Source organism: Podarcis muralis, chromosome 5 (genome assembly GCF_964188315.1).
Source record: "Podarcis muralis chromosome 5, rPodMur119.hap1.1, whole genome shotgun sequence".
Classification (NCBI taxonomy): domain Eukaryota; kingdom Metazoa; phylum Chordata; class Lepidosauria; order Squamata; family Lacertidae; genus Podarcis; species Podarcis muralis.
Window position 1 is genome coordinate 12,724,023 of NC_135659.1, and position 23,764 is coordinate 12,747,786.

The window sequence follows — 23,764 nt, forward strand, 5'->3', positions numbered from 1 at the left end:
AGTGATGGCACGTAAATTGCTATTAATGTCCTGAGTGTACTTGAATATGCCAGTCTCCGGGCGGCAGAGTTGGCTCAGTGTCTCTCTTTACCCGGCTTGTCACTGTCGGGCTGATAATCTGTGGTAATTGCTGCCTCTTGCAGTGGTCAGGACGTGGAAGTGTATGAGCTGGCTGCATCTTCTGCAGTAAACAATAAGCCTGTCTGTAGCAAAGTAGGAGGATATGCAATACAACCTCTTTAGGATGTATGAGTAGATTAAAACCTAATGCGGAAAGACTGGATCTCCCATGAATCTTTGCTTAGGTGTGTGTGTGTGTGTGTGTGTGTGTGTGTGTGTGTGTGTAACTTAGAAAGGTGAAGTAAGCCCAACCATGCATGCAAATAGGTTGACTTATGAACTGCCTAAACTTTAAATTGAAAGTTAAAATGTGTGCTAAATGTAGCTGGCAGCAAACTAGGGCTCCGGATTTTTGCAGACATTCCAGCCACCTAGTTGATTTAATGTGATTTGTAAAAAGAAAGATTTTTAACTGGTGTTTATTTCCGGTTTGCATCCAGAGCTAGCTGAAATTGGCTTTTTAGCATCAAATGACTATGGGTTTCCTTTCAGCAAGTGATTCCCAAACCTTTATTGCCACGGACTACTTGAAAATTGCTGAGGGTCTTAGCTGACCACATTTAACGCAAAGGATGTGCTGTCTCCAGTCTTCAATCACAAATCCACAGACCACCTGGATGAAAATCATGGACCACTGGTGGTCAGTAGACTACAGGTGGAAACCATTGCTTTAAGCAGTAAGAACTCAGTTGTATGTTTAACTGCCGTATGGCTGGGAAATGGTCAGTGTCAAACCTTGGAATAACTTCCGGAACCTTAGCATGTTTTTGTCTTGATACTGGTCATTGACTGTAATAAAATGACTACTGCTGCTACAATGGTATGTTATCATGGGACGCGGGTGGCGCTGTGATCTAAACCACTGAGCCTCTTGGGTTTGCTGATCAGAAGGTCGGCGGTTTGAATCCCCGCTACGGTTTGAGCTCCCGTTGTTCTGTCCCAGCTCCTGCCAACCTAGCAGTTCGAAAGCACGCCAGCGCAAATAGATAAATAGCTACCGCTGTGGCAGGAAGTTAAACAGTGTTTCCATGCGCTCTGGCACTCGTTGCGGTGTCCCGTTGCACCAGAAGTGGTTTAGTCATGCTGGCCGCATGACCCAGAAAACTGCAGACAAACGCTGGCTCCCTCGGCCTGAAAGCGAGATGAGCGCCGCAACCCCAGAGTTGCCTTTGACTTGACTTAACCGTCCAGGGGTTCTTTACCTTTTTACCTATGTTATCACTGTGAGCCCTCTTGTACCTTCAGTTGCTCACATAACTCGTGTTCGCATGAGTAGCATTAGACCAGAGGAAAGAACTCACAGAAAATCACAGTTAGCTTCTCACTTTCATGAGCTACCATCTTCTCCAACTGTCTTGTGCATTTAATATGTGAACAGGTCTAAGTCTTGTAAGCTGAGAGATCCATACACAACACTTTTTCTTGCTGTAGTTGGACGTTTGGATGAATGAGGACTTGAGAATAGGAGCAGCTTATATACGACTTCTCTGCATGCCAGCCTTGGTTTGCCACCAGTCCCCTACAATTCAGCTCATTAGGAACATGTGGTTCACATTTTTGTGTTTCTAATATGGTATGGAGGATGGATGGCAGCTAACAGATTGAGGTTGAATCCTGACAAGACAGAAGTACTGTTTTTGGGGGACAGGACGCGGGCAGGTGTGGAGGATTCCCTGGTCCTGAATGGGGTAACTGTGCCCCTGAAGGACCAGGTGCGCAGCCTGGGAGTCATTTTGGACTCACAGCTGTCCATGGAGGCACAGGTCAAATCTGTGTCCAGGGCAGCTGTTTACCAGCTCCATCTGGTACGTAGGCTGAGACCCTATCTGCCTGCGGACTGTCTCGCCAGAGAGGTGCATGCTCTGGTTATCTCCCGCTTGGACTACTGCAATGCGCTCTACGTGGGGCTACCTTTGAAGGTGACTCGGAAACTACAACTAATCCAGAATGCGGCAGCTAGACTGGTGACTGGGGGCGGCCGCCGAGACCATATAACACCAGTCTTGAAAGACCTACATTGGCTCCCAGTACGTTTCCGAGCACAATTCAAAGTGTTGGTGTTGACCTTTAAAGCCCTAAACGGCCTCAGCCCAGTATACCTGAAGGAGCGTCTCCACCCCCATCGTTCTGCCCGGACACTAAGTTCCAGCTCTGAGGGCCTTCTGGCGGTTCCCTCATTGCGAGAAGCAAAGCTACAGGGAACCAGGCAGAGGGCCTTCTCGGTAGTGGCGCCCGCCCTGTGGAACACCCTCCCACGAGATGTCAAAGCGATAAACAACTACCTGACATTCAGAAGACATCTTAAGGCAGCCCTGTTTAGGGAAGTTTTTAACGTGTGATATTTTAGTGTATTTTTGGTTTCTATGGAAGCCGCCCAGAGTGGCTGGGGAGGCCCAGCCAGATGGGCGGGGTATAAATAATAAATTATTATTATTATTATTATTATTATTATTATTATTATTATTATGTGTTATACTGCACAAAAATTCTGGAAATACAGTTTCCTTACTTTTATAACAGGAACTTGAGTTCTGGTCAATGTATTTTATTCTATATTTATACCTCATCTCTTCCTACCTTTAAGCACATAAATGTTCCTCCTGGAAATTTGCATTTAAGGGCAGGCAGGATATTCTAGTTCCAAAAATGTCCTGGGGAGGGGAGGCTAAATTGTCAAATGACAGCAAAGGAGCTAATTCCTGGGGGCCGAGGGGTCTCTCCCCCCCCATAAAATATTTGAGGGGGCCGCCCCCCCAAAAGTTGATCAATTATGTGGGGCAGGGCTTACCTGCAAGCCCCGCCCCATATTTTATTCAAGTTGGCACCCCTGACACACCTGCCTGATGTGTATCTCCAAAATGGAAGATATATTTGGAATTTGCAACATGCATTTGAAATCTTAAAATTGTATATTTTTAACACAAAAACTGAAAGCATGGATTTCAAAATATGAAAGTCCCTCTGTGTATATGTGAGTGAGTGAGTGAGAGAGAGAAATGAATGGCTATTTTAGTGAGTTTTTCTAGTGAATTTGCGCCCTAGCTTATAGTGCAGGCTGCTTAACCATTTGAAAATTCTCGTGTTACAGATTTAGCATCCTTGGTTGGTTAGATATGGCTGTCACAATCCTTTGGACCACTTTTTGACACACTGAGATAATATACTTGTCCACTACAATGGGGAATGAAGATGAGGCGCAGATTTTGAGATAGCAAAGTCCAGAGCTTTATTTCCTTTTTAAACTGGATCAGCAACAAAACAACAACTCTTGCATACCCTGCGCTCAAGGTGTGTGTACGCCCTCTTGAGTGAGCTCAACCATGGCCCTGAACGAGAATCAGTAAGGTTACTGCTCCCATCTTGTCATGGCCTAGCAATGAGATTTGGTTGGACGTCTGTAGTCTCTAGAGAGATGCTGGGCTCTTCCCCATGCCTTCTCTTGGGGATACTCTCACTCTGGATTTCTGGGGGGCGGGGGCTGCATTTCAATAATTTATGAACTAGCATTCATGGAACAGGTATATAAGATCTGAGTCGAGGAGCACCAGGCTCCTAGCTGCTCCTAGCCCCAATTGGTCAAGCTATGGGGCAGGGCCAAGACATATTTCCTTTTCTTCAATCCATCTCCCATATAACAGCAGCAGGCTTTAAGCTTTCCAGCCAGGCCTCTATCGTTGCACACATTAGTGCAAGGGCCCTTCTGAGCTGCCCTAGCCACCCATCGGAATCTAAGAGAATGAGGGAGGCTGGGGCACATTTATTTGACCTGCACCAGAACCAGGGGAGATGCCCAAACCAGCTAGGGACACAGCTTGCTGTAGATTTTGGCACCTCCATGGGCAGTCAGCACAGCAGTGTCAAACCGGCATCTGTTTAGGGCTTCCCTGAGTCGCCCAGCGGCTTACTGTAACCATGGTGAGTTCCGGCACCTATTTTTCTCGGGAAAAAGCACTGCTTATTATGTATCTTACGCTATCACGTGCAACATGTGCTACACTCCCTCCAAAAATAAGTGAGCATTACTGAGAACCAACATTTTGTTAATGGGCTTATATTGCTTTGCAGTTCCACTTCTAGCATCTCACAAAGTAGACTAACAACGGAAGCTTATGCTCCATGAAAATGAGTTATTCTTACTTGGATCAACCTTTAAATACCGTATTTTTCGCTCTATTAGACGCACCGGACCATAAGACACACCTCCTGCAAAAGCCAGGGATAGCCGCGCGAAGCCTCCGCAGGGCAGCGGGATGAAGGCTCCCCGCTGCCCTGAGGAGGCTTCGCCCCTGCTAAGGCAGAAGCTAGAACAGCTAGAAGGAGCGCTGCACAGCTTGTAGGGGCTGGCGGGGGAAACTGGGTTTCCCCCGCCAGCCCCAAAGAGCAGCTCAGGAGTGTGCCACACTCGGCAATTTAGCTCCAGGGACCACACATTCGCTCCATAAGATGCACAGACATTTCCCCTTAGTTTTTAAGAGGGAAAAAGTGTGTCTTATGGAGCAAAAAATACGGTAACTGTCATCCTTTATGCAACTGTCACCCACGACTAATGCGGCTGATCCCAGCATAGGCATTGTGGACCTTAACAACAGCCGTGGTCACCTTAGTGAGAGGGGAGCTCCTGCTGGGAAGGCTTTTGGGGGTTTGAGCCCCTTGTTGTGAAAGTGACTGACAGCTCTCTCTCTGTTCCTTCTAGGCTAATGGAGGCTGGCAGGATGCTACAACTCCTTCGTCAGTGACCTCCCCCACAGAAGGCCCTGGCAGCGTTCACTCTGATACCTCCAACTGATCTCCCAGCAATCCGGCATCCCTGGCTGCCCCCAACCCTCCACCTGGCAGAAGTGGGGGCCGAGAAGGGAGGGGTTTTCTCTCCTAATGTTGACGCCATCAGGCTGGATCCAGAGCTGATCGGCAGACACAGCAAGAGTCTCCTTCTCTTCTCTCGGTTGGGATGCTTTTTTTTCAGCCAATCTGGACACTACTTTATACTCTCTTCCCTTTCTTTTCTGGGTAGAAGCCACCTCTCCTTTTACTCCTTTTTACATCGCCCATTCTCTCACACCAGAATATTTTTTCAACCTGAAGGAAACAAACAGCCTCTAGAAGTATTTGTGCATTTTCATGATATTTTCTTTTTCTTTTTCTTTTGAGGAGTCAGCCTTTAGCTCCCTCCAGCCTATCTGGCATCCACCTCCTTCTGTTTCTCTGATGTTCTCACTACCTCTTTGCAGGAGCCACCTAAGCCCTTCCCCTGGCCTTTTGGGCGCCATTCCTCCTCCTCCTCCTCTTCCATGTAAGGACAATTGTCTGTTCTTCTTAAGACCCTGAACCCTTGATGAAATTGCCTTCCAGGATATTCCCCGTTACAGGTTGGATAAATGCAATTCGGGTACTGCAAAGGTATGTCCACAACATGCCACAATGTAACCAAGATGACCAGGAGAATGCGGGCAGATCTACTTCTTACCATCCCGTTGTGCCTTGTATCAAGCCCCAGTCACGTCTCCTGCCATTGGTCACTGCCGCTGTTTCCCATTCCGCACCACCACCCCAGAACAGTAAAATTAGGGCTGCGCATGCTTTCGCACCAAGGAAATTCACGTTTGGTGCTTGGAATAAAGCAATGCAAATGAAGTCAATTTGCATAATTTATTCCAGTTCCAATATTTGTGTTTTAAAGATTTGCAGGGAAAATGCTTAGGCGTTTTGTAGGAAAGCTTACAATAATTAGGGGAAAGTAGGGGAAACTGGATAAGGGCAGAGCGATGGGAGCCATGCACAGCACAGAGGCATTCAGCATTTTACCCTCATATTTCTGAGCCTTATCCAGCTATTGCCCACATCCTTCCTAGTGTTTGTGCACAGCCATGCTGTTTAGAATCTTGCTTTTTAAAAAACGACATCTGAACTTTTCGAGATGCGACATTCTAAGCAAGGCATCCAACTCTGGACTTCCACAGTGAAGCTGCAGAAATCGCAACATACCCACAGCCCTGAATACACTCTTATCTTACCATTTAACTGCTTAGAGGCCATTTTGGCATATAAGCAGTATTCAAATTATATATTTTTAAAAAATCTGTTAAGAGGGAGAGGAAAGTGAGAGCCCAGCTCCTGATGTTAAGGTCCTAGGATGCACATTGTATTTTACTGGTGCACATATAAACAGGGATTGGGCTTGTGTAGCTTCACACCTTACTTACAGGTTTGTGAATGGATTCTTGCTAAAATGGTTACGGATGTCTTGATCTTGAAAAAGAGAATTATAGTTTGACTTGCCATTTTCCTAGTGGAAAAATAAATAATAAGGAAATAGGCAGACTAGTTTGGCTTGCATATTGGACCCACAAAAACCCTTAAAACAGATATCTCTTTGGCTAGCAAATTTTGAAAAAAAGATATTTGCATGCCGGATTTAAATTATTACCTGTTCTCAGACAAAGCCCTCCTCCCACAAAGCAAAAAGAGGTAGTTGGCCCAGATGGCAGAGAGGGAGACAGACAGACAGACAGACAGACAGACAGACAGACAGACATTTCAATGAGGCTTGCTCACAAGCATTTCCCAGTGGATTGTATGCCAGACAGCCTGAAATATGCAAGTGTTTTGGGCCTTTGATGGTATGGAGGCTGTGAAAATATGTCTCAAGTGCTCTTTCACACGTCTGGAGGGATGAAGAGATACAAAACAATCTCAACTATGGGCCATTGCATGCTAGTGGCAAGTCAAAGAAGTAGGAAGCAATCGAGAGCCTCAAGAATTGCATCCTCTGGCCCAACATCTGTTGCCTTACGATGGCACTTCTTCTCAAGAGGGTGGGTTGAAGCTGTGGTTTTGATGTTTTCTAGAGCAGCACACTCAAGATCACTTCATGAAGATCAAAGCTCCTTAGCACTCCCAAGTCTCCCTGCCCCTTGTTATTGGGATGCTTAATGTGCGTGTGAAGTTAGGGGGCTTCTGTCTATGTTGTGATCATCCGAGAAAAGAAGACTGAGGTGGCAAATAGCCGAGATTGATCAATGCAAATTGAAAAAGCCAAGACTGAGATGCTCCAAAGATCTCTGGTCCACCCACCTCAGGGCTTTGTAGCTGCTAAGGAGGGGCGAAGCTGATTTTGCTGGTGCATCTCTCCGTGCAATCCTGTGCATGCATACTCAGGTGCAAGTCCCACTGAATTCCATAGGACTTACTCCCATGCAAGTGTGTATAGCATTGCAGGGTGTGTCAGCATCAGAAACCTACCCTTCCCTTTCTTGTGAACATTCTATGAAGCTTCCCTATAACGAGTCAGAACATTATTCCATCGAGCCCTTCTTTCCCTGACCTGCTGGACGCACTTGAGATTAAAGCCAATTGAGCACTACAATTTGTTTGCCCGAGGTGGTTGATACCTCTTAGGAAGTGCGAATGCCTGTATTCAGTTTCCTGATGTAATTAGCATAGTTTTGATTAACTGCGTTTCTTGTGTGCTCTTTACTCCGTATCTCTCCTTGCAATGTTCATGTGGACCATTGTATCATCGGCTGTAATGTGTGAACAAGAGGCATAATTCACTGGAAAGCAAATCTTATTCAAGCCCCATTTAAATGTGTAGGTGGATAGTCTTGTGCAGTAACATTCACTACTTTAACCTCGTACTGGACAAGGATCTGAATTTTATCATTTCACTTGTGTGGCAGTAGAGACAGGGGAGATAAATGGATCTGCATTTATCTGCCTGTAACAACATATCTTCCTCCTTCTGGTCTGTTCATGGTATACGGTACTAACTCCTTAATGGTACATACACTGGTAGTGGTTCTCTGCATATCCAGATTTACTATTTTTATTTTTATTATTATATTGATTATTATTAATATTGGTTATTTTGATTACCTGTGAGCTGCCTTTTTCTCATACACTTTTGCTTCATTATTTTCTGCCCAGAAAACCCCGACTTCGATACCAAAAACAAAAAAAATTTAAAACTGCAGAAACTAAAAAAAAACTTAAAAATTTTAAAAAAATTAAAAAATTCAAATCTTTCAGCTTTATTAACATTTTCCATTGTTTCTTGCGATTTGTGTCTCGTTCTTTGTAGTATTGATGATAATGAACATTTGATAATGAATGTTCTTGTATATTCAGATAAAGGGAAAAAAACCAAAAAAGCAGTCTGAATTTAATAGTGTTTATAATAAAAATAAAATAAAAAGTTACCCTCATGGCACGCATCAAAGGACAGGCCCCCCCATCCTGTCTTTACTGTGGCAAACAAGCGCTTCATACCTGTATAGTTTTTAACACCAAACTACCTACATTCACCTTTCCTTTGTTTCCATTTTTTTATTATTATTATTATTTCCATGCATTTGTGAATTAGTTCAAGAATGCTAGAAAAGTGTAGAGTTGTGCACATTCATTTCCTGTTACACAATGTTTTTAAAAAAAGTGACAGTAATTCATTTTGTAAAACTTTTAATAATGGTTGGAATAGTGAGCATAAGAGGTACATCTAATACTTTATGTTTACTAACTTTGAAAGCCAGAAGTTATTTTTCTTTTCCATTCTCTGTTTTGCATTATTTGAAGGAGCTTTTATTTTAGGGCCCAATCCTCTGGGAGATTCTCCAGGGCAAGCCCCACGGACATGGAGGGGAGCTGCACCACAGAATTTCCTGCGCAGCTCCAGTTCATTTCAACAGGGCATGACCCTCGGTTCAATTTTGTTTTTTTGTCAGACTATGGCCTTGGAAAAAACATCTTCCCTGCTTCCTCACTCCTTAAACCTTTTTACTATATTCAAAGTGATGTGAAAAGCTTCATTAGCAAAAAGCAAAACAAAAAAAACCATCTAATTATTTTCCCCTGTATTTGCATGATTTGTTCTTTTAATAAAAATATTATTATTATACATCAGTTCGTTGCTTAAGCTGAAGGTGAAAGTACAAAAATGAGCATGGAATTTGAAAGGTGGGACCCTAGCAAAACATTTGAGTACATGCCTGAAATTCACTTAAACCTCAGTCTGTGATTGCTGAAATGATTTGTTGAATAAGATTATGAAGCAAGTTTCTTGAGGACTGCTGCATGGAACTCCCTAATGAGGATGAAATTCAGCAGTCCTGGGAAATCTAAACCCCTACCCAACAACTGGCTTTCTTCGATAGCCTTTTTGAAAAGCAAAGGTGGGCCTGTGTCTCAATCCACTGCCTGTTGGGTGAAAATGCAAATCCTTTCCTATCCATACCAGTGTTCGAAACTCCCATTGTTCTAGGTGCGTTTTGCAACATGGAATTTCATTGGCGCAAGCAGTTTCTGAGCTCTGGGCGCAGTACTGCGCCTAAGATTTCAAATAAAAACTGCAGAGTGGAAGGAAAGGAGGACCTTTTACTGCCTCTCCACTTCCAGCTACTCTCCGAAGACTGGAGAAGAGACCCTCTCAAGAATATTCGTGGGGGTGGGCAGGGGAAGGACTAGACCATGCGAAAAAAGAACATAATATTTTAGCTGCGGTTCATTCATTTCCAGCTTTCTATTCTTGTTATAAAAAAAGAAAGCGCCTAGACATTCCGTTGTTGTGCCCATAATAACCAAGGTTTAAGGTGCCATTTAGCTCCTAGATTTCATATCTCAGTTTCTAACACAGATCCATACCTGACAATTTTGAACATTCCATGGACTTAAGATCCTTCTATTGCCACGTTCCATCTTCTTGGCCACCGTGAGCCTAGGTCATCTCAAGTGAGCCCTTGAAAACCTGTTTAATCCAGGGACTTAGTTCTGGAATAAACAAGTAATAATGACACAGATTACAATGTGCCTTGCCCTCACCTCTAAGTAACCTCATCTGGGATTAGTGGGCAGCACACTCGATTGAGAACCGGGCTACCCAGGCTCCTCCTCCTCCTTGAGCTGTCATGTCCCTGTGGCAATCCATGTGGTTGGGAGGATTTCTGTATCAGGGCAGGTTGCTGAGTGCTCAGGGTTCCAGCTCATAGGGCCAACCAATGCACGTTGGCAGGTTGCCCTCTTCTAGACATCCTCCCAAACCTACAGATAGCATTGGGGTGAGGACTTGATCGTGGAGGGCATGGCAAATGTGTGCAGCCCCCATTCTGCATCATAGATTCATAAAATTGCAGAGTTGGAAGTGACCATTAGATTCATCTCGTCCAACCCCCAGCAGTGCTGAATTTTTTTAGCTCAACATGGGGCTCGAACCCCCAGCCCTGAGATTAAGAGTCCCGTGCTCTACCGACTGAGCTATCATGTGCCATTAATTACATGTAATTGCATAGCTGAACAGGGTTTCAAGGTCAGAGGTTTCTGAGATATGTGAACCCCAGTATCTCCTTTTAGGCATCACTTAGCCATATTGCTTATATTAACTCCTTGAGGGTCAGGGGTGATAGGCAAGCAGGTATAGAAATTTTATTAATACTACTAATAATAATAATAAGCCACCCAAAGTTCCTCACTTTGATCTACTAGGGTTCACTTGAGCCTTCAAAATCCTGACTCCAGGCCACACCAACTACCCAAGGCTGAAATGCTCATGAAACAAGATAATATATTTTAAATTGCAATCTAGCAGAAATCCAGTTTTCAAATGCTCAAAGAAGCACTGAGACTCTACATTTCTCAAGTGTTTAAGATTAAACGGCAGATTTTACATTTAGTTTCATCCTGCCTTTCTTTTGAGTACTGATGCTAATGGCTTGGCTGCAGGTCCTAGTCAGTCTTAATTCACAGGCGAGCTTTTTCCAGCAGCAGAAATAAGTTAATGTGTTGTTCTTCGGTGTGACCCGGCAGTAAAACACTTGCAAGTTTATCTTGCTTAGCTTAATTGCCAGGAACATAGTTTTGGGATCACAGATGAAGAAATAAACACTTTGCCAAACACACATGACAGCCGCCATTATAATTACAATGCAGCAGATAAGGTTAAAAGCAATGTTTTATTCAGGGGGTGCTCAAGGACATGCAGTACCAGCACCCATTTTTTCCAGAAGAAAAGCACTGATTAAAACTAAGTAGAGCTGAGCTGGGAAGGGCGGGGGCCTCTCAAAAAGTGGAGCCCCTCCTTCAGCGCTTTTACATAAATATATCACCAGATGTGTCCCATTGCTAAAGACAACCAGGTTGATGCTCCCTGTTATGCCATTTAAATCCCCACAGTACAAAACACAAACAAGAAACAGAAAGTATTGGCCCAAGTGCCTTAGCAACAAGAGCATACACAAACACACACAGACACCATTCAGAATTAAAACAAAGCAGTGGCCTTTAATTGTGCTGATTGGCATTGCAATGTAGCCAACTCTTCTGTCGACGTAGCGCCACGACATCATTACACTATATTTCTCGTGATGAGTTGAGATTAAAGGCATGTCTACCTCCCCTTGTGCATAGAATTGTACAGTTTGAAGGGGGCCCAAGTTTCATCTAGTCCAACTCCCTGCAATGCAACTCAAGCATCCATGCCAACCCTCTGCTTAAAAACTAACAAGGAAGGAGCGCCTGCCGCCTTCCGCGGGAGTCTGTTCCACTGTCAAATAGCTCTTCTCACCATAAAGTTCTTCCTGGTGTTTAGTTGGAATCTCCTTCCTTGCAGTTTGAAGCTCTTGGTTTGGGTCCTACCCTCCAGAGCAGGAGAAAACAAGCTTTCTTTATCCTCCATTGTGACAGCCCTCGAGATACTTTTAGATGGCTATCATATCTCCTCCCAGTCTCCTCTTTTCCAGCCTAAACATACCTGACTTCCTCAGCGGTTCCTCAAAAGGCTTGGTTTCCAGACCCTTGATCATCTTGGTTGCCCTCCTCTGCACACATTCCAGCTTGTCAATATCCTTCTTAAATTGTGGTGCCCAGAACGGGACACAGGACTCCAGATGGGTCTGATCAAGGCAGAATTGAGTCATAATATGATCAGGTCCCTGTTCTTCTGTTGATGTAGCCAAGAACAGCATTGGGGTTTTTTTGCTGCTGCATCACACTGTTGACTCATGTGAAGTGTGTGGTCCACTAAGACCCCTTTTGCATGTCTTAAGTGTATGATCTTAACATTTGTCCCTGTTGAAATTCATTGTTCATGATCCCATTCTCATTCTGGAAAACAGAGAGAGGGGATTTCAGCCATTTTCTCATGGGGCAGGAGAAATTCTAGGGATCTTCAGGTGTTGGGAGCATTTTCCATTAAAAATGCAATCTGAAACAATTTGCATTCGGGGCTGCCATTTTCTCTCACAGTCTCCCATTGGAGTGACGCTACGTCATGACATTGTGGGGAGAAATGGTGCCCTGTTGTAGGTGAATAGTTGCAGAGCTGAGCAAGTATATTTAAGAGAGAACCTTTTTCCTGCTTTCTTTGTAAGCCCTTGCCCCTCAAAAGTTTGGATTTTCTTCTTAACTTTCTCATCGCCCAATTCTTTTTTGGAGCAAACCCTCAGCCTTCACAGGATCACATTGTTAAATGGATCCAAAGTCAGTCCAGTTCAGGCACAGTATTTGCCCTATATCTGCCCATGTGTAGACGCAAGTAATTCATTCTGCTTCTCTGTCATCTTATCTTCCTCCAGCTCACCTTTGATGCCCTTGCCATTCAAAGGTGCAACAGCCTCCTTAGCCAGTCCCTTGCTACTAATTATTTACTTTTTTGGTTGGTCTTAATGTTTTAGCAATGTGCTCCTCAGATTGTTATTTTTAGCATTCCTTTTTGTCTGCTTGCATTTCTTTTGCCACAGTTTTTGCTCCTTCTTATTCTCCTCACTTGGCGAAGACTTCCGTTTTCTAAAGAAAGCTGTCTTGTCTCTAATTAGGTAAAGGTAAAGGTACCCCTGCCCGTACGGGCCAGTCTTGACAGACTCTAGGGTTGTGCGCTCATCTCACTCTAGAGGCCGGGAGCCAGCGCTGTCCGCAGACACTTCCGGGTCACGTGGCCAGCGTGACGAAGCTGCTCTGGCGAACCGGCACCAGAGCAGCACACGGAACGCCGTTTACCTTCCCGCCAGTAAGCGGTCCCTATTTATCTACTTGCACCCAGGGGTGCTTTCGAAATGCTAGGTTGGCAGGCGCTGGGACTGAGCAACGGGAGCGCACCCCGCCACGGGGATTCGACTCTTAATTACTAGAGTCTAATAGCTTGTTTGACTCTGTTCGCTAACCATACATTAACCAGACTGACATTATCTTTGCTCTGGTGGTACCTTTCTTAATCTGTGGTATACAGTATAGCTGAGCTTCTAATATTGTGGTTTTAAACAACTCCCAATCATTTTGGCGTGATTTGACCCTCTTGGCAGCCAAGTTCCTTCTTCCCAATATCTTTTTGGGGAAGCTTCCTATGTTGAAGTCAAATGTGACTGTGTTAGATTTTCTTGGCAATCACACATTTATATTGAATTCAGGGCATAGTGTGGGGGCTGTGACCCTGGGCGCAGAATCTGGGAGGGGGGCACAAGTCTCTGGGTGAGTGAAGAGGGTTTTCTTCACCCTTCATGTCCCCCTGCTCCCACCCGTCAGCTGACAGGCAAATGCCATGTGCTAGGTGGGGGCAGGACATGGAGGGTTAATAGCACTCTCTGCACCCCTCCCCCATCCCATGCCACACCACTGCATGAAGGACCAGTAGCATTTCAGAAAAAGCTACCTTGAAGGTTCTCGCTTTCAACATCGTCACCGCAACCTAAATTTCACTTCCAGGTCCTCATGACAACATTTCCCCATGTCATTCATGCCAGCCTGAATCATGAGCATTCGCATTCATCAATCTGTGTTCCTAATGGTTGAATCGCCCACTGACAAGATCCCTTCACCCCACCCAGAGGAATATCCTCAGCCTGAGAGGAGAACTGCTCATCTCCCAAGGAAATGGTCCCTTCTAAGGGATCGTTTCTGTCTTCCTCAGAGTGTTGGCCTTCTTTCCAGAGACGCTCATTCTTCATGATAGCAGGGATGCTGTCATCCTGGGAGAGCGACACAGGTATCATGTCCCTGAAGGCCTTGCCACCAACTGCTCTGCCCCTCTTTCTGCTCCTCCAGCTCAGCCATCTTGGCATCAAGGGAACAAACCTAAAGGCTAGGGTTCGCTTCACCCACAACCTTTGTCCAGCAGGCAGGCAGCCGTACATACGACAGTGCAATCCGCTGGCAGGAAAACCCCAGCACAGTTTCTGGGTTTCTAACTGCATATCTGTTCATGTTGTTTCCCAGTGAGTTTACTTGGGAGCTTGAGATTGGTTGGATCAAAGGGCAGTCTGCCCTAGTCTCCTTGCTCTGCTACCAAACTCACTTAGCTGCTTAACTCACCTGTTAGCTTGACAGTTTGTCACTGGGGAAAAGAACGAGGTGAACTTTACAAATCTCAACATTTTTCTCCAGCTCAGATTAAATTTACAGGCATCCCCAGCCTTCGGCCCTCCAGATGTTTTGGCCTACAACTCCCATGATCCCTAGCTAACAGGACCAGTGGTCAGGGATGATGGGAATTGTAGTCCAAAACATCTGGAGGGCCGAAGGTTGGGGATGCCTGGATTAAAATCGACACCATTTCTGGCTTCCCCACTCCCGTAACACCCTCTCTCAACTTTCCCTTTAGACTTATGGGCCACTGATGGTGGCTTCAGCACCAAGGAGAGCAAAAGCAGAGCATCTGTCCCCCTCTCCCAATCTAGTCACTTGGTGTTCTTTTGGTGTGCTTACTGTGCAGAGGAGGGCAACCAAGATGATCTAGTGTCTGGAAACAAAGCTATATGAGGAGCACTTGGTGGCGCTGGGTATGTTTAGCCTGAAAAAGAGGAGACTGAGAGGAGATACAATAGCCATATTCAAATACCTTAAGGGCTGTCACATGGAAGAGGGAACATGCTTGTTTTCTCCTCTGGAGGGTAGGACTCGAACCGATGGCTTCAACTTACAACTAAACATCAGGAATAACTTTCTGACAGTAAGAGCTGTTTAGTGGTGGAACAGTCTCCCTCGGGAGGTTGTGGACTCTCCTTCCTTGGAGGTTTTTAAGCATGGCCATCTGTCATGGATGCTTTAGCTGAGATTCCTGCATTGCAGGGGGTTGGACTAGATAACCCTTGGGCCCCTTCCATCTCTGATTCTATGATTCTATTCAGTGGGTCACAGAACCAATGGCCCTCCGGAGCCTCTGTGAGAATTGCATTTTCCATGGACCACTGTGCTGTTCATCCTGGTGCAACAACACCAAAGTATTGGGGGGTGGGAGAGGGGTAGGAAACAGACTTCCTTGCCTACTCTCCCCCCCCCCCCCCGCTTGCACTGCCACAGCTCCTGTTGCCCACCGCTGGTAATTCTTCTAAGAGGGGGGAGGATATTTGGGAGACCAAAGGCACTAGCAAGGAAGGGTCAGGTTGAAGTTTTTCTTTTTCTTTGAAATAACTTTCACAGTATTTGGAAGTGGTTTTGACTTTGTTACTAAAAGCAAGCCTCGCTAGGCATGCACCCACTCTGTTAGGTGAGCAAATACTGCCCCCCTTGTAACTAGCCCTAACGGTGCTGATCCAGCAGATTTGCAGAATCGGGGCCCACATTTGGAAGGCAAATTCATTGAATGTATGGTAGCCTAAGCCTCGCTTATTTCCAGATTTAAGGCAGCCCCAAATCACTGTTACTCTATATGTGGGATGACTCTGTATATAGTCTGTCAGGATGAAATCTCAATCTGGCAAGAGTCTATGTCATCTATCTCACATGGCACAGAGAAAGTGGTGCTCATCCCAGCTAAACTTTGTTTGGTCAAAGATGGTATCTCTCTCAAATCAGCACTGAAGCTGCCATTTCTTCTTTGAATGGGATCATGGAGTTATGGAGTCAAATGTGTTTTAGGCAGGATCAGACATTACTTTTTCTTGCGGTAAGGAAGAGCCCATAACTTGTCCTTGATGATACTGTGTTTTAAAGGATTTGCAGAACTAAGCTAATTTTGCAAAGGCAGTTTGAGCTACAATTTAGCACCTCAGAAATTGGCACTGTAAAATTGGCCTCCTTATTTGCCATTTATTGTGAACTTTTCACATCACACTTTGTATCAGTCCCTTGTTTTTCCCATGCAACTTTACCTAAAGCTTCTTGAAAATATTATTACCCTTGCTATTATCAAAAATGTATTATAGCATACATTGTTTTTGCTTATCACGAGCCCTTTTGTTGAGTGTAAAGACACCCTGCTTTGTTCTGAATTGCTTTGTCTTCATTCTTTTGTTTCCAGTAGGTTCCCCGTAGAAACCCTAGGAAGCATTTCCTTTGATTTACATCAAGCTTTTCTGCTCCTTTAAAAACAAAGGCCTCTGTCTTTTTAATTCCCACTGAAACTCTTCTGTTCTATAATAATACTAACAAGGTGTAGGTTTTACAGTCTCCTGATTTGTACTGGTAATGCATATTCCAAATAAATAGTTTCTTTTGTTGCAAAAGTGGTGTATTTCTTGCACACAAAATCATTTTTTCACCCTAAATTCTTAACACAATTTAATAATTGGATACTAGGCAGGAACCGTATGGTTCTCCATTCCACCCAGCGCTGCAGAATAAGGGTCCGAACCAAATCGGGGGCAGCCCATCGTGCCCCCAGGAGGATGGCAGCTGTTTCTAGCAATATGGAAGTTGGCTTAGTATCGGCATCAAATTAGAAAAGGAAAACATCTAAGCAAACATTAATTATAAAACACATGATTATCACAGGGTCTAGTTTAATTTTCAGTTACCACCTGGAGAACTCCACTTCTACGTGCAAAGCACAGCCATTTGGTATTTTACAGGAAACCGCAATCAGTTCTTACAGGAGGACCCAGAAGCCATTTTAAAACAGGCACAATTTAAAATTTGATTACAGTTGTTGAAATGCTCTGAACCTACAGGAAAGGGTGAGCTAAAAATAAGAATAAATAATCTATTTCATCACCCGAGCAAGCCAGTGTTCCAGTTCCTTTTCCAATAGTGACAATTTCTGGGAACCTTTTCAGGAGCTATTTCCATTGAAATGAAAGGACATTGCACAGAGTCCTAAGACTTTTTCAGAACGCTTTAACATCACCACTCCTGCAGAACTAAGTCGCAGAACACCCAGGAAATAATGCAGTCGCAGTATTAGGGAGTGGCTAAACTTTGGATGTTTTATGGAGACTTGCATAGCCAGGATAAATGAATGAACCCAAGAAGAAATATGACAACATGACAACTGTTCCATACCTCTGGACTCACGAACTAACAAAAAAACCAACAACCCAGCCTTCAGAATTGAGGACAATGTGGAGTCCAGGTCTCTGGAGAATGGAGTGCTACAAAGGCACAAAGGTTTTCAATTCAACTTATCTCTCACATTACCCTAAGAAGCATTTTTGCAAATAAATAAATCACAAAGGTTCCAGAAATATGTGTTTTGAATCTAGGATTCCCAAGCCAGTATTTCTCCCCTGCTTACTTCAATGCCAACTTCTTTTTCTGTCAAAGAAAGTGCCTGGAGCAATTTCATGATAGCCAGGGATTTAAGAGGCGTGGTTCCTCCAAGATCTGGAGATGCAAAATAAGCAATACCTGTTGAATGGCTGTCTTTTAGGCTACAATTAAGGGTACAGAGCCTGAGGGGAAACAGCTCAGCTTTAGCAACCCTACACCAAGCTCATTATGGCAGCAGAGTTGCTCTCCAATTCTTCCCTGTTTGCAAGGCCAGTTTCCATTTGCTTAGGTAAAGGGACCCCTGACCATTAGGTCCAGTCGTGGCCGACTCTGGGGTTGCGGTGCTCATCTCGCTTTACTGGCCGAGGGAGCCGGCGTTTGTCCGCAGACAGTTTTTCTGGCCAGCATGACAAAGCTGCTTTTGGTGAACCAGAGCAGCGCTCGGAAACACCGTTTACCTTCCCGCCGGAGCGGTAACTATTTATCTACTTGCACTTTGATGTGCTTTCGAACTGCTAGGTTGGCAGGAGCGGGAACCGAGCAACGGCAGCTCACCCCGTGGTGGGGATTCGAACCGCCGACCTTCTGATCAGCAAGTCCATTTGTTTAGCAGTGCCTTGTTTCATTCTGCACACAATAAACATGCACCTGGGTAGTATTCTTGTCCCCAGCCCTTCCAGTGTCTCTCTTTCAACACCCCTCCCACTAGCTGTTCCTGATACGCAGCCTGCCCTTCTGTAAGCAGCAAACACAGGGTTAACTCAGGGATCATTTGCTGGAAGCACCAGCAAAGAAATAGTTGGTCTCGCTTTCACTGTCAGACTGAAATGCCTGATTATGGACCTTAAGAGCAAAGTGCCATTGCTGCAGTGAAAAAGGTCAGGGCTGCTGCAAATACTTTCAGAATGCACAAGGATGTATGCATCTTAAAAGAAAGGCTTTACAATGCCAAAGGGGGAGATGGGGTCCCAAGAAAAAGATGGTCTTCTCAATCTCTGATCACTTTGGGTTTCTAAGAAGTAATCATCAGGTGCTAGAAGGATTAAAGCCTACAGGTAACGTACCGTATTTTTCGCTCCATAAGATGCACCTGACCATAAGACGCACCTAGTTTTTAGAGGAGGAAAGCAAGAAAAAAATATATATTCTGAGCGAAACAGTGGATGTATGATTTTAGTGGTTCATGCTGTGGCCACAGACGTGATTTGATGGTGAATTTGGGGTGACCCGGTGCAAAAATCCTGAGGATCCATATGGATCCGTGCTTTGCAACCACATTTTTGCACCATTGCAGCCCCACATAACAGTGGGTGTGTGATTTTTTTTGGTGCAGGCTGTAGCCATGGACATGCTATGTGATCTGATGGTGAATTTGGGGGTGAATTTGGGGTGACCCAATGCAAAAATCCTGAGGATCCATGGGCTTTCACCTCCCCCCCCCCCTCAGGCAGCCTCCGCTAGCGTCCCTTATCTCTCTTCCGATCCCACTGATCAGCTGTTTCCTTTCAACACTCCCTTCCCTCTTGTTTGCCTTACTGTAGTGTCTTTTCCTTAGCTGAAGCAGAATTTTTGCTCCTCCTTTTCTTCTAATTTCTCTCCTTATTGCTTTGGTCTTCCTCCGCCCCCCCCCCCTTTGCAAGTTTGCTGTCTTTATCTCCCCCCTCCCAGGCAGCCTCCTTTATCTCTAGCGTCCCTTATCTCTCTCCCCGATCGGCAAATGATCAGTGGCTTTGTTTCAACACCCACTTCCCTCTTTCAAAAAAAAAAAAAAAAAAAAAAAAAGCACGATCTGCTTTTTGCCCCTGGGCAATTCGGCTCCAGGGACCACACATTTGCTCCATAAGATGCACAGGCATTTCCCCTTACTTTTAAGGAAGAAAAAAGTGTGTCTTATGGAGTGAAAAATACGGTAGTTAATTTCGCACTTTGCAGTAGTGTGCATTGTCCTGATAATCTGTTACATTTGTTATATCATTTGTTTATTAATTTATTTATCTATGTATTACATATATATATACACCACATTTTATCTTCCAAGGATCTCATTGTGGTGTATATGGTTGTCCTCGCCATTTCACCCTCATAACAGCCATGTTAGGTACGTTAAACTATGAGGCAGTGAATGGCCTATGGTCATCCCATGAGCTTCATGGCTTATTGGGGATTCGAACCCTGCTCTCCCAGATCCTAGTCCAACACTTGATAACCATTATGCCCCACCGGCTCTCTTGTATAATTAGTTTGGCTTGCCCAGTCATGTCACCAGCTGAAAATTCAGGAATGCCCCTGCAACTTTCAATTCACAGCTGAACTAGAAGGTGAGTAAACAAACCCCTGTGTTGCAAAATACAACTCAGCAACATTGAAAGTTCTTCATCAGCCAATTAGTTCAACAAACACTCGTAATTAGAAAGATGTGTAATTTCTTCATTAATCTTTTTTCGAATTGATATAATATACATGAGAATGAAAAATACTCTGGAACTGAAGAACTGAACGAAACACTGTGCAGCAGAGTTCAGAGTTGGACATCAGAATTGGACATTTGCCGATTATACAAAGCTATACAAGTAAAATCTGGCACCGTGACTTATTCAAGGACTTTCGGAGACTTCAGTTTGATAGTTTTCATGTTTTGCATTATTCCATAAAGTTTTCTATACTGCAATTGTTTCTGGCCATCATGTTGCTTTCGATATTGCTGAGAACTAGAAGATGAGACAACCACAACGAGCCGGTTTGCTCCGAAGATAAGAGCAAAGCATGGCTCAGAATGAATGCCTGAGCATGAGTTTTCCTGGAGAGGAAAACTCCTGGAGAGAGTTTTCCTCTCTGGTCCTTCTGCTGCTGTGCAGCTAAGGCACAGTTTGACTTGGTGTGCTGTCTGAAACAGAGCTGCTGGTTTGTCTCCTCCTGGTGGCAGACCTTGGGGTCTCAAATTTTGGGGTCCGCCCCACCTCTCGCCTTCCATTCTTCATCATAGTTGTGACGTCCCCTGCAGTGCCCCCGAGGCTCCGTGTGACGCAACTGGTCAGTCTCCCCTAAATCAGCCCCTGCTCCTCCATATGTACCACAAACTGCAAACCTTGGTTATGATTTGTGGTTTGTCTGCAGTTATAAATTGTGGGTTGCCATCTGATTTATTCTGATTTTAATCTGATTTTAAGCTGTATTTCAGTCGATTGCTGGATTTTAGGTAAAGGTAAAGGGACCCCTGACCATTAGGTCCAGTTGTCACCGACTCTGGGGTTGCGGTGCTCATCTCGCTTTATTGGCTGAGGGAGACGGCATACAGCTTCCAGGTCATGGGGCCAGCATGACTAAGCCGCTTCTGGCGAACCAGAGCAGCGCACGGAAACGCCGTTTACCTTCCCGCCGGAGTGGTACCTATTTATCTACTTGCACTTTGACGTGCTTTCGAACTGCTAGGTTGGCAGGAGCAGGGACTGAGCAATGGGAGCTCACCCCATGGCGGGGATTCTAACTGCCGACCTTCTGGTCAGCAAGTCCTAGGTTCTGTGGTTTAGCCCACAGCACCACCCACGTCCCTGCTTTTATGTTTTAATTAATGTATTATATACTTTGCTGATAGCCGCCATGAGCCCGGTTTGGCTGAGGACGGCAGGATATAAATGAAAATGTATTATTATTATTATTATTATTATATTATTATTATAAACCATGATCCTGGGCTTGGACAACACGCCAAACCATGCCTCTGCCATAGCTGCAACAAGATGACTGGAGGAGGAACCAAGCAGCCACCATCTCCTTTCCTGGTGTCAACAAACTCACACATTAAGGCTAACTAAGCCATAGACCTGCTGTTAGGTGCAAAACCACCAGGGCAGGTGCAAGACATTTTGGCACCTGAGGCAACCACGAAATGGTGCTCCCCCTCCCCACCAGGGAAGAAGAGGTGACTGAAGATCTACATCAGGAACAGGGGGTGGGAATAAAGATCTACATCGGGATCTTCTGCCCCTGTGGATCCTGCTGCTCAAGGCAGTCCCCTCTCCTTGCCTCCTGCATGGTGTGATGGCCTGGGAATCCGATTCAGAGAGTGAACCGGAGGAATCCCAGCCTGCACAGGAGTCCCCGCCTCCAGGGCCGGCTGAACTGGGGCAGGGCCTTGATTCTGAGGAGCCTGCACCTGTGCCGGATCCTCAGGAGCAGGCACCAGGTGAATCCATTCTGGCTCCAGAGGTGGTTGAGGACTCAGTGCCTACAGGTGAGTCTCCCCCTGGGCCCAGTAACCCTTCAGCCTCTCCTGAACTGCAGAGGCTTAGGGCAGAGAGGCGAAGGGAACTGGTTTCTCCCAGGAGGAGTGCTCGCCTTAAGGCCAGGAGAGGCGGGGCTCCTGGGGGCCGGGACCGCCCCTGGCCTTAGAGAAGATAAAGGCCAGTCAGCCCGGTCCCAGGTTGCGGGAGCAACGTCGTCATTGAAGAGCTGTTTCAGCCAGCATCCAGTCCTGTTCCTCCAGTGTTCCTGTTCCCCGCCCGGCTTCCTGCTTCTGACCTTCCAGCGTTCCTGTTCCCCGCCCGGCTTCCTGCTTCTGATCTTCGAGTGTTCCTGTCCCCGCCCGGCTCCCTGCTTCGGACCTCGCCTCGCACCTTGTGAACTATTTCCAGGCTAGTGACTCAGGACTGAACTTTGACTACGGTAACAGTAACCTTCCCCCCGGGACCAGCACACATGGGCTGGCTCTGCAAACCACTTCATTCTCTTGCCCTGCCCATTTATTATTTTATTTTTTGCCTCGTCCTTTCCCTGACCACCTCCCATGTTCAAGTGTGCGGCATACCAGGTGTGTTGCTCAGCAGAAGAAAAACAACAGTTGGATGGAAAGATCAGGGACAAACTGGCAGGAAAACACTATGGCTGTCTCATCTCTTGATTCAGTTTCAAAATACAGCAGGAATATTAAGCTCGCTAGCCTAGAGCTCTAGATTAAAATGCTAATAATTGAGATTTTTCAACTGGAAAGTCTTTCTTTGGGCAGGATCTCGGTAATTTTATTTACTTAAAAACCTTTATCTATAGACCACTCGTAATTCAAGAATATTCAAGAAGTTCACACCAACTAAAATACAAATTAATTAAAAGCAGCAGTAACTGATTAATTTCAATCTACCTTTCATTTATCCCTTTCAGATCATTATCACTTCCCTTAATGCCTGGATTGAACAAAGAAAGAGTCTTATTCTTGCCATGCTTCTTGCTTCCTGTTCTCTTGACATTTTCTTGGCAAACAGTCTTCCACATCTCGTTTGCCCAGGGCAATTTCAGGTTAAAAGTTCAGCTCCTATTCTCCCCTATCTTTCCATCTCACATAGCTTCCTTCCCAGTCAAGATGAAGCAAATGAGGGGATTATCTGGAGAACTTCATGTCAGAAAACCTCTAGCTATGCAAGTTTTCAGGTGGCATCTCAAAAACTTGTAAGAACTCATGTCTAAAGTAAGTCTAAGGTATTTCTAAGAACCAGTTTGGTTTGAAAACTCTTTGTTTTTCATTGCAACCTGAGATAAGTCTAGCCTTCAACTGCCTGATCCTTCGCCCACCCATAAGCCATGTAAAGAATCCCTTGTTGTCCCCTCAAAGGTAGTTAGTTTTCCTCAGCAGAAAAGGACAGAGCTTCTTGGCTTCAGAGTGGATGCCAGCCATTAATCCAGAGATACTGTGGTGAAATCCTGGCACCTCAGTCTTGGCACGAAAACGAAGCCTGTGCAAAATCGTGGTCAATGGCCCAGTGCTGTAGGCAAGAACAAATACTTAGCTTTGGCTCCAGTTTAAATGGTACGATACTGAAACAAAGTCATGACCTTTGGCAAAAGACATGCAACAAGGCGAGCGGCCGTCATTTTAACTGGATCTTGAATAGCAGCTTTTCAGCATGGCATGTTTTAAGCAACGTGTCCAAACACATGCAAAATCTACTGGGCCTGCAATGAATAGCTTCCAAAGTGAGTACAGAGAAAACAAGAAACAGCTCAGGACCGCAATACCTCAAGGACCGCCTCTTTCCATATGAACCTACCTGGATCCTGAGATCATCTTCTGAGGCCCTCCTTCGTGTGCCTCCTCTTCGAGAGGTCCGGAGGGTGGCAACACAAGAACGGGGTCTTCTCTGCAGTGGCTCCCCGCCTGTGAAATGCTTTCCCCAGGGATGTTCGCCTGGTGCCTTCATTATACACCTTTAGGCGCCAGGCACAAACATTCCTTTTTAACCAGGTCTTTGGCCGA

At 45.2% G+C, this 23,764-nt stretch overlaps 1 protein-coding gene across 7 annotated transcripts in view; it reads left to right on the forward strand.

The window, feature by feature from the left end:
* The window catches only part of PBX1 (PBX homeobox 1), a 236,359-nt gene extending 213,367 nt beyond the window's left edge, over positions 1-22,992 (forward strand). For 4 of the 7 annotated variants that reach the window (XM_028732473.2, XM_077928284.1, XM_077928283.1 and 1 more), the window contains one exon: positions 4,814-16,538. In XM_028732473.2, coding sequence (XP_028588306.1) covers positions 4,814-4,906 — 93 coding nt within the window. In that variant the 3' untranslated portion in view covers positions 4,907-16,538. Of the gene's footprint in view, positions 1-4,813; positions 16,539-22,674 lie in introns of those variants that run through there. The other 3 variants (XM_077928282.1, XM_077928281.1, XM_077928285.1) reach the window with 2 other exon arrangements.
* Positions 22,993-23,764: the final 772 nt, after the last annotated feature.